At 36.1% G+C, this 12,096-nt stretch overlaps 1 protein-coding gene across 1 annotated transcript; it reads right to left on the bottom strand.

Moving 5' to 3' along the window:
- Positions 1-1,344: 1,344 nt before the first annotated feature.
- LOC138333690 (aquaporin-9-like) lies at positions 1,345-9,936 on the bottom strand. Its single transcript, XM_069282226.1, has 7 exons — positions 9,275-9,936; positions 8,149-8,275; positions 4,806-4,943; positions 4,380-4,498; positions 3,705-3,922; positions 3,214-3,392; positions 1,345-2,960 (listed from the first exon to the last, which is right to left on the bottom strand). The coding sequence occupies exons 1-7, from the start codon at positions 9,335-9,337 to the stop codon at positions 2,908-2,910; spliced, it is 897 nt and encodes a 298-aa protein (XP_069138327.1). The 5' UTR covers positions 9,338-9,936; the 3' UTR covers positions 1,345-2,907.
- Between the last annotated feature and the right edge of the window lie 2,160 nt (positions 9,937-12,096).

Below are 12,096 nucleotides of genomic sequence, written 5' to 3' on the forward strand. Positions count from 1 at the left end.
GCTATTACATTTGGGTGCCGTGACCAGTATTCGAACCCTACGTATGTTATCGCGTCTAAATTACTTTGAGCGTTAGAACGTGACGCCGAATAGTCATGTTATAGTGACAAGTTGTCGACCAGTCTAAATGCCCCGAAGTAGGGACTATTGTAGTAGATCATGACAAGTGTCAGTCAAGAAATGCAAAGTCACTTTAGTTAACATTCAACATAATGTGTATACTGATGAGATTTCATGAGAGACACAATGATACACGAGAAAAACGTTTAGACAAATAACCCAATTGGTTACCAGGGAAGGGGTACAAATCTTAACGTAGTTATTGTAAGGCAACGAAGTTTGACACACAAATTATACAATCGGTCCCGGTTATATTAATGCAAAACCCAAAATATTCAGTTTTATTTGTTATTACAATGAGGGAAAGAACAATGAAAATATACAAACATAGATTATATTTCAGGTTAGACATTAATGGCTGCCTACATGGAGGCGCGAGACTTTTCCCGCGGGACACAATTTCAAAGTCCAAGGAATACTGGAATGTATTGGAATCTATATGCTCAGTTGTTTAAATCCATCTTAGTTTCAAGGCACAGCTGTGTTTGATCTGTTATGTAGATACTGTTTTATGTTATATATTACGGATGTGGATGGGGGTATTAGCAGCTTGGACAGTTGTCCATTCTCTCCGGCTATATGCGGCGTGGATGGATTTCCATCTTTGTACAAGAAACGTTTTTTACTCCATTTAATATATAGATAGCAAACAACATAATAATGAGTAAAGATTATGCTTGTATTTTCATCATTTATTATTATAACAATAAATATCACTTACTTAAGGATGCTCCACCGCCGACAGAGCATAAATGATATTCATCATTTGAACAATAATTGGTGTTTAATCGTGTATATAATAGTCTAATTGACACAAAAAATAAAATAAAATGATTTATTTTGCCTTTGGTGCATGCACATTCAGTACTTCATTCCATATAGATATAATTATACGGAATTATTTCGGGATGCAATTAATTGTTTTTTTTATATTTCTAACCTGAAGTAAAATTAGAAGCTCAAACTTTTCATTGGTGGTTATGGTATAAAGTAAGTAACTTTTGTAACTGAAGAAAAATACTAAATCGTCTGTCCCTGTTTTTGATAGTGAAAAAATACCATTTGTCAGCGGTGGAGCATCTTTAAAGAATATAGAGTTTTTGGCGTGTTTCCCCTTATTCAAACAGAGCATATCCATGCTCTTTAATGAAGCAGAACTAAAACAAATTCAAGGTGACTATTTTGAAAGTAAAACCGATAGCCAATCATAAACAAAAGAGTAAACGCGGTATTAGTTTCTTTATTATATCAGCTAAACGTAATACAACAAGTATGATATAACAGGTAAGGTATTGAATGATAGGTTTCAAAAGCAACAGATTTAAAAAAATATCTTATGTTGTAGTACAAATACAGGAAATCAACAAAGGAAACGAAAGGACTTATCTCCAAGACAAACATTCTAAAATCAACAAAGGAAACGTGAGGACTTCCCTCCAAGACTAACATTCTAAATTAACAAAGGAAGCCAGAGGACTTCCATCGAAGACCAATATTCAAAATTTACGAAGGAAAAAAGAGGACTTCCCTCGAGGAACAACATTCCAAATTAACAAAGGAAAACAGAGGACTTCCCTCGAAGACAAACATTCTAAAATAACAAAGGAAAACAGTGGACTTCCCTCGAAGACAAACATTCTAAAATCACAAAGGAAAACAGTGGACTTCCCTCCAAGACCAACATTCCAAATTAACAAAGGAAACCAGAGGACTTCCATCGAAGACCAATTTTCCAAATTTACGAAGGAAAACAGAGGACTTCCCTCGAAGAACAACATTCCAAATTAACAAAGGAAAACACAGGACTTCCCTCGAAGACAAACATTCTAAAATAACAAAGGAAAACAGTGGACTTCCCTCGAAGACAAACATTCTAAAATAACAAAGGAAAACAGTGGACTTCCCTCGAAGACAAATATTCTAAAATCACAAAGGAAAACAGTGGACTTCCCTCCAAGACCAACATTCCAAATTAACAAAGGAAACCAGAGGACTTCCATCGAAGACCAATTTTCCAAATTTACGAAGGAAAACAGAGGACTTCCCTCGAAGAACAACATTCCAAATTAACAAAGGAAAACACAGGACTTCCCTCGAAGACAAACATTCTAAAATCACAAAGGAAAACAGTGGACTTCCCTCCAAGACCAACATTCCAAATTAACAAAGGAAACCAGAGGACTTCCATCGAAGACCAATTTTCCAAATTTACGAAGGAAAACAGAGGACTTCCCTCGAAGAACAACATTCCAAATTAACAAAGGAAAACACAGGACTTCCCTCGAAGACAAACATTCTAAAATAACAAAGGAAAACAGTGGACTTCCCTCGAAGACAAACATTCTAAAATAACAAAGGAAAACAGTGGACTTCCCTCGAAGACAAACATTCTAAATTAACAAAGGAAAATACAGGACTTCCCTCGAAGACAAAGAAATCAATCACTGGTCATACCAACTAGCATAAAGCAGATTCATCGCTGTGTTTATGTTTCCATGATAAGATGAGATAATATCATTTGTTCCTAGCTGCCTTAATATCCCTTGGTTCTACTTATGTTCGATAATATCGTTTTGTGGTGTTGCTACAGAGTTTCATTACATCTCTGATCATATCTGTTTCACTCAGCTGCTTCATGGTAATATTGTTTTCCTAATTTTACATTCAATCCGTATGTAAAGTGTTTTACGGGTTACTCTTTAAAGATTCCGCTCTATTGCTAAGCTGAAACATCCCCAACAAAGTATTGGTCATGGTTGATTAGGAACTTTACTTCTTTCATGTCCTTCATAACGTTGTTTCCAAAAGACAATCCAGTTCATCATTTTCAAATTGATACTCTGCAAGTTTAAAAAAATGTCAATTATATATTAATGCAAAATATACTACTGCCTAACTATTTCGAAAATTATCTAATAATTACTTCATTTAGCGGTTCATTTGCATTAAATTCATATCAATATAGATATTTTTCTGGGTTTTTTTTCTAGATCGCTTGGATGTTTTTACCGAATTTGCTCCTAAAACAGTAGCTCAGTTAAAACCACTTAAAATGTGTTAATGAAAAAATAATAAAATACAATGCATTCATACCTGTTTGTTTAATCTTGTCCGGAGTACGTGGGATCCAGACAGGCTCAGGATTACCATCATGTGTTCCCTCTTGATCTGGCCAGTGAAAGCCGACACAAACATCATATATTAAGGTTCCCAGAATAGCTCCGATGTGAGGACAAAGGACAGGCACCCAAAAATACGAGTACCCCTTAAAACTATAGTAAATAAAAGAAATCTGTAAGAATAATTACATTTCCAACTATTCCAAATACCTTACGTAAATGTAAATGTACATTTAAAATAAAATACCCTTTATCTCAAAATCACACTATTGATGAGGTATTGGTTTAGTCACGAAATTATAATTTGGTAATTCTAAACGTAAATTGATCAACTACAAGCAGATAAATTTAGTCCTATACGAAATGTGATATTGTATGAAGTGTTTAAAATAACTGAAATAATTACGCTTTACGCTGATACATCGAGCTAAGTTTAACTTTTATTACACGTTTTCATCATTTTACCTGAACGGTTCACTTCCCCAACCTGCCATTGCGGTAAACAACCTCGGTGACAGGTCACGTGCTGGGTTCATTGCGCAGCCGCAGTTAAAGCAAAACGTGCTATTGATGACGAAGACCACGAGGCCTGTACAAATGGGTAAGAGTCCTGATGATGTGTTCATGTTTCTCTGGTCAGACAAGGCAGACACACATACCAATAGAACTGCGGCTCCGAATATCTACCAAACATTTCAAGAGCAGCAATTTTTATATACAAATCTTTTGAAAATAAAACATATAAATATTGAGAGAAAACGAACGACAAATATGTTACACTACTGAATACCAGTCGGTGAAATGATGATCATTGAACGATACCACGATTGTCTGAACTGAAGTCTACAAATTAGAAGATTTTTTATTCAAATGCATTTGCTCGTGTTCAATGTTGACGTAAAATTCGTTTTGAAAGGTAGTGCGTTTTTCATACCCACTGGTCCCCTGAATGATATCTAAGTGGGCCTTTAAACTAAAATGTTTTTCATATCCTTAGAAACCATGTCCGGACTTCATAGTTAATGTCCACCTTAAAGAGCATATTCTCAATAACAATACAAAAACCTTAGAGAACTTTAAAGGAGAAAACTACGAAACAAAATCTTTAGTTTATAAGTTATTTAAAAAGTGTCAGCTGACCTGGTCCACGATGCTGTTTGTGACAGACAGAAATCCACGCGGATAAGTCGCCCATATCCCCGCTGTACCATTCTGACCCTTCGTCGCTCGCACTCCTCCATCAAAGTGATAAAGAGCGTCTGCAGTGTAACAAATCGACTATTAACAGAAATGGTCAAAAAGGAAGATTAAGGTGGTTAAACTAAAATATAGTAATTGTAACTGCAACTCTTAGTTTAACATACATATGTATCCTTTATAATACAAACCGGCATCTTGAAATGAACAAAAATTACTGCGAATGATATAAATATTTCCAAATCATGCAATTACCATATACGATATGATCTTAAAATATTCAGATAAATAATTAGACTTTGAAGAAAGGCTTGATAATATTTCCATGCCATTGTCACTATATAATCTAATATAAATCTTCGTGATTACCGCTGTAGACCAGGTATATTGATAGAGAAGCGATGAAGCTCCCTCCGTACTGGCCTGCTAAATAGAAAGGCACCTTTACCCACGGTAGACGACCTCGGACAGCCTGGGCTATGGTAACTGCTGGGTTTATATGTCCACCTTACAATAAACATTAATAGTGGATTAAAATGGTGGATTGTAATCAGGTATGATTGTAATGGTGGATTGTAATCGTGGATTGTAACCAGGTATGATTGCAATGGTTGATTATAATGGTGGATTGTAATCGTGGATTGTAACCAGGTATGATTGTAATGGTGGATTGTACTGGTGGCTTGTAACCAGGTATGATTGCAATGGTGGATTGTAATGGTGGATTGTAATGGTGGATTGTAATGGTGGCTTGTAACCAGGTATGATTGTAATGGTGGATTGTAATGGTGGCTTGTAACCAGGTATGATTGCAATGGTGGATTGTAATGGTGGATTGTAATGGTGGCTTGTAACCAGGTATGATTGCAATGGTTGATTGTAATGGTGGATTGTAATCGTGGATTGTAACCAGGTATGATTGCAATGGTGGATTGTAATGGTGGCTTGTAACCAGGTATGATTGCAATGGTGGATTGTAATGGTGGATTAAATCGTGGATTGTAACCAGGTATGATTGTAATGGTGGCTTGTAAGCAGGTATGATTGCAATGGTGGATTGTAATGGTGGATTGTAATCGTGGATTGTAACCAGGTATGATTGCAATGGTGGATTGTAATGGTGGATTGTAATGGTGGTTTGTAACCAGGTATGATTGTAATGGTGGATTGCAATCATGGATTATAATAATGGATTGCAATCGTGGATTGTAATGGTGGATTATAATATGGTCTTATTGTAATGATGGATTGTAATGGATTGTAATGGAGAATTGTAATGGTGGATTGTAACCAGGTATTGTTGAAATGGTGGATTGTAATAGTAGATTATAATCAGGTATGATTATAATGGTGGATTGTAATAGTATGTTATAATCAGGTTTGATTGTAAAGGTGGATTGTAATCAGGTATGATTGTAATGGTGGATTATAATGGTGGATTGTAATGGTGGATTGTAATCAGGTATGATTGCAATGGTTGATTGTAATGGTGGATTGTAATCGTGGATGGTAACCAGGTATGATTGTAATGGTGGATTGTAATCGTGGATTGTAATCAGATATGATTGTAATGGTTGATTATAATGGTGGATTGTAATAGTAGATTATAATCAGGTTTGATTGTAATGGTGGATTGTAATGGTGGATTGTAATGGTGGATTGTAATCAGGTATGATTGTAATGGTTGATTATAATGGTGGATTGTAATAGTAGATTATAATCAGGTTTGATTGTAATGGTGGATTGTAATGGTGGATTGTAATGGTGGATTGTAATGGTGGATTGTAATCAGGTATGATTGTAATGGTTGATTATAATGGTGGATTGTAATCAGGTTTGATTGTAATGGTGGATTCTAATCAGGTATGATTGTAATGGTGGATTATAATGGTGGATTGTAATGGTTGATTGTAATCAGGTATGATTGTGATGGTGGATTGTAAATAGGTATGATTGTAATGGTGGATTGTAACCAGGTATGATTGTAATCATGTATGATTGTAATGGTGGAATGTAAATAGGTATGATTGTAATGGTAGATTGTAAACAGGTATGATTGTAGTGGGGCCGCGGTGGCCAAGTGGTTAAGATGTCCCGACATATTACCACAAGCCCTCCACCTCTGGGATGCGGGTTCGAATCCCATGTGGGGCAGTTGCCAGGTACTGACCGCTGGTCGGTGGATTTTCTCCGGGTACTCCGGCTTTCCTCCACCAACAAACCTGGCACGTTCTTACATGACCCTGGCTGTTAATAGGACGTAAAAAAACCAAATTGTAATGGTGGATTGTAATAGTGGGTTGCGATGTTGGATTGTAATGGTGAATTGTAATGGTTGATTAAAATTGGGTATTGGTTGTAATGGTGTATTTTCACGGTGGATTGAAATGGTGGATTGTAATAGTGGATTGAAACCAGGAATGATAAAAATGTTGGATTGTAATCAGGTATAATTGTAATGGTGGATTGAAATGGTGGATTGTAACCAGGAATAATTAAAATTGTGGATTATAACCAGGCATGATTTTAATGTAAATGTTTCGATCTTTCGAGATGTTTGATTTGTCTCGTTGTGATACTGTTTTAGCTCTAGATCTTAGAAAAACTGATAATACTGGATGTAAGTGGGGAGACTCGCGATTACATTCTAATAACTAGGACTCAAAATGACGATTCTGGAATTTTCATACGTGATAGTGTTGTACAGTTATTAACTTTAATAGAGGTCACAATAAAAGACACATCAAGAGAGTCTGTAATAATGAGCGACTCGCATTTCAACAGTGTCCATACTTTGTACATTATATAATAAAGTTACATGTGTCGTAGTTGTCATTCTTACGAATCAAAAAGAGACTCACCGCCTAAAAAAATACCAACATTGTTTTTGACAATTACAATACTTGCAATGCAGAGGTTTTAATCTAACAAAAACAAATAAGAGCCCAAAAATTAATTTAAGTAGTACTCCCAAAAATCATTTGGTATTCACGTCTATAGTGCAGTAAAATGAGTTCACATGGTTAATTAAACCAATAATATGAATATTTTGACTTGCGGTTTATGGCTGGTAAAACAAACTTTTCATATTAAAAACTACCATATATAAAACATGGTACTGCTGTGTCGGTTTTCCTTGTATAAACATATATGTCTACTTGTATGTTTCTAATTAATGTCTTATATCTCGCAAACTCCACCATTATTACAGATTAGCTAGAGCTCGCGCATTTAAATGATCGCGAATTTATGGTACATATCACATTCGTGAAATTAAGTCGTATCGAATAAAAGTTTACCGTTTTAAGATCAATTATGAGGTCGGGTGATAGCTACATTTGTATATACAGCGGTGTCAATTTTTTTTACATTATGTAGCATCATGTATGACAATCTCTTCGGAGGCGTGGGTTCGTATCCCACCGCTGCCACCAATATAACGCACAATCACGTCACGTCCGGATGTTTGCAATCGCGAATTTATGGTACATATCACATTCGTGAAATTAAGTCGTATCGAATAAAAGTTTACCGTTTTAAGATCAATTATGAGGTCGGGTGATAGCTACATTTGTATATACAGCGGTACAATTATCCTTCACTCGTTTGATTTTTTGTAAGAAATTAGTATTTCCTTAGTCTAATCAGGAGGGCTAGAGAATGTAATAGGAAAATACTTCAGAGGATAAAATATTGTTTATTATTTTCGTACCTGATACCCCTCCTGAGATGTATATCCCCATCATCACTCCTATCCCTTGGGACAGATAGATAGATAGAGAAGATCCCTGGGTCCCACCACTTAGCAGCCACTGGGCATTCGCGCCATCACTAAATGCCTAGAAACCATAAAACGTTAGAACAAGAGGCCCATGGACCTTAACGGTCACCTGATATTTGATACAAATTAGTTATGTAATTTACTATCCAACTGATGTCTTTTGTTCATGAAATAAGAACATAAACCTAAAAGGTATGCATGCAATAATCCATTAAGCTTGGTGCATATTTACTCACATTACCTTGTTCATAAGGTTCAATATTATCATCGAAAAGGGCAATAACTTAATAAGTTAGAGTCGAATCAAGCTTATTTTCAAACTTGTTCGAGATATGCAAAAGTTCATTAAGCTCTACATGTATATGCAAAAGTTCATTAAGCTCGATTCATAGTCACTCAATTTATCGTGTTAACAAGGTTCAATAATTATCATTGCAAAGAGCAATAACTACATAAATTACTGTCGACTCCTCCTGATTTTCGAATTCTTCCGAGATCGTTCCAATGCTAGTCTATACATACAAAGTTTCATTAAGCTCAGTTCATATTTACTAAATTTATCGCGTTCACAAGGCCCAATAGTAATTATTAGTACAAAGGGCAATAACTCCATAACTTACTGTCGAATCATGCTAATTTTCGAACTCGTCCAAGATCTTTCCAATGTTATTCTACATACAAATTTCTCTCGTTGACAAGGAAATGTGAACGCACGACGGACGACGGAGAAAAGACTATCGCAATAGGTCACCATGACCTATGGTCTGGTTTTGTGTTTAAACGGTTGATTGTATTCTTTTGAATAACCTCAGACCTTTTGACACTGTAAACTATTTCAATTCTTTGTCTGATACACTCCCCAAAGTATACTGTATTTTCCCGATAATTTGAACATGTAATATGTAATGAGAACCTTACATGCACAACATTTGTTTCTCATGTTTATCTCTTTTACCCGTTATAGAGTACTGCGTTCCTATCCAGACATGAAGAATTTATCCAGTTTTGATTGGTAGATATAACTGACCTGATTAATGAAAGTAAAAACATAACTTACCATTAACATAAACGTTCCCAGGAATTCGGCCATGGCTTCACGCTTGATTGACTTTGGCAGCATGGTGACGAGGATGTTACGTCTCGTATCAAGATGTTTGTATTGGTAATCCTCGGTAGTAGCAATATCTTCCGCAAATTATTGATTTTTAAGGCGAGTTCATCCTGATATTGTAGCTCGAAAGTCAGAACAAATATTGGTACACGTCTTAATTACAACACTAAACCAAAATCAGAAACCGTTGCAACAGACGTAGTTTGACCGGAAATTTTAAAACTATCTTGTTTAGATCGTTAGATTCCGAACGGTAAGCGTGTCAATCCATGACAGCAAAGGTAGATGTGTTATCTATAGCTATCGGTTTGTTTATCTTAAATTGTGTGTATTTTGACGACAGTTTCTTTGTAATAAGTACTGTTAGCTTGAAATAACTAAAAATCATGTATCTGACATGTAAACCATACTGCAGTTGACCATTTTTTTTCTGGTTGCCGTCCATGTATTCTGTTGTAAAGATGATATCAAAGATTCCCTGTAAGCTCGTCCAGTGGGCCTTCACATACTGGGTACGCTGTCTTTGGCATCAAAATGATAACCAGACTATGAGAAATGTCCGGCATCAGTGTATTTACCATAGATACTGGTGATCATTCCTTGTGTGATAGTGTCCTTTTTCACTAGCCAATTCGTAATTGTATACGCCATAACGAAATTAGAACAAACAGTATATACTGATAAATAATTTTTCTTTGGTTTCATACCAAATATGGCTTTTGGATAGGCCAATATTTTTTTTGCATACAACTATGAAAAAAAATCCGAGAATGGCGCGAAAATATGGCTTTTGGATAGGCCAATATTTTTTTTGCATACAACTATGAAAAAAAATCCGAGAATGGCGCGAAACCCCGACGTTATCGTGACGTCACAATAGAGACATTGACGTTGCGTATTAATTCGGGAAAAAAATCCCTTGAATAACCACTACATAAATGTACTTCATTTTATCAAATAATGTATAAAATTAATTATAAGAATTGATGTCACTATTTTTTACGCGGATTCATACAGTTTGCAAACATTTTTTCTTTCATACCCCGATAGAATTAAAAAAAATCTAGGGGGGTTCACGTGCACCCCCCATCCCCGACAACTTAACGTATCAATGTTTTTCTGAAGCCTTTTGACCCACTGATAACGAAATCGAGAGGCAACATTGTATAAACTGGGATGAACTTCCGGTTATGACGTCATCAAGATGGCTGCCATCTCGAATTTCACTAAAAATTGAAAAATAGTCATAACATTGACATTTTTCAACCGAAGAAGACAAACGAGGCATCAAAATGACCACAATAGAACAACAAATACATATCAGGACCGTATTATCCAATATATGTAGTTATTGCTACGAAAAAATGGTAATTTTTAAGCAAATTTTTCATATTTGGCTTGATACAGCAAAAATGTTTGCCAACAGCAAACTATTATTTCTAATCAGTTATTTGACCTCTGATCAATCAGTAAAAACAACACCAACAAAAAAAAACAATGTTAACATTGTATAAGCTCCGGTTATGACGTCATCGAGATGGCCGCGATCTCGAATTTCACGGAAAAGTTAAAAATAGTCATAGAAATTCGTCAAATGTTGTCCTATTGTGATCATTTTGATGCCTCGTTTGTCTTCTTCTGTTGAAAAATGTCAATGTTATGACTATTTTCAATCTTTAGTGAAATTCGAGATGGCGGCCATCTTGATGACGTCATAACCGGGAGTTCATCCCAGTTTATACAATGTTACCTCTCGATTTCGTTATCAGTTGGTCATAAAACATTGGTTCGTTAAGTTGTGGGGAGGGGGGTGCGCCCCTAAAAAGTAGTCAAACCCATTTTCCCGAAGAAGACAAACCCCCCCCCCCCCCCCCCCCCCCCCCCCCCCCCCCCCAACCTTAGATCCCGCTCTATAAAAGGTTGGGTTACAGTATCTGATGTCGAGTCTATTAGTCCCCGGATAGATATGGTCATAATCTAACTCAACTAAATAGCGACTATAGTTTGGTAGGTTTTCTCCGAGGACTCCGCATTTCTTCACCTTCTACAGCTGGTCCTCCGTAAGCCTGTTTTATACCAGGTTGTCTTTTTCAATCCGCCATCTTGAAATTTTAGAGTTATCCTCCCCTTGATCGGAGTAAAGACACTTCCGGTTTTCATTGCGCAATATAGAAACAGCTTACAACTACCTGCATTTTTGAGTAACTTTGAAACGATTTTCCCCGATTTGTGACCCGTGTTGTTGGTAATACTGTTTGGACTGCATATTTTCTTATATGTATGTGTTTTTTCTCGTAAATATTGGATAGTTTCCCCACTTTTTCGTTCATTTTTTAAGTGGGCGTGGCCGATATTAAAAGTTTTAGTGGAGGGTCAATTCGACTTGTATGAGCTAATTTATTTTCACATCTTTGACAGCTACATGCATGGACGTTGTATGGAACGTTTTCGTGTGGTTTTAAATGGGAAATTATGTTACGATTATTTGTATTTAACCTTCATGATTCGGTTGATGTAAAATACGACGAATGCGATGCTGCAATAATTGCCCCTTGCCGGGGCCCCATCTCTACATCGGCAGAATATTTGTGTCGATTTCCATGTATAAAGATGCTTTTATCGAAAAATGATTACAAAGCATTGTCATTAATGTAAGAATACTTCATTTGCATCAAATGTATCATCTCAAAACAACAATTTACATACCGTATTAGTGGTTTATCACACGAAACGAAACCGATACGACTGAGAAACACATGTCCATGTTG

The sequence above is a fragment of the Argopecten irradians genome, chromosome 10 (genome assembly GCF_041381155.1).
Source record: "Argopecten irradians isolate NY chromosome 10, Ai_NY, whole genome shotgun sequence".
Classification (NCBI taxonomy): Eukaryota; Metazoa; Mollusca; class Bivalvia; order Pectinida; family Pectinidae; genus Argopecten; species Argopecten irradians.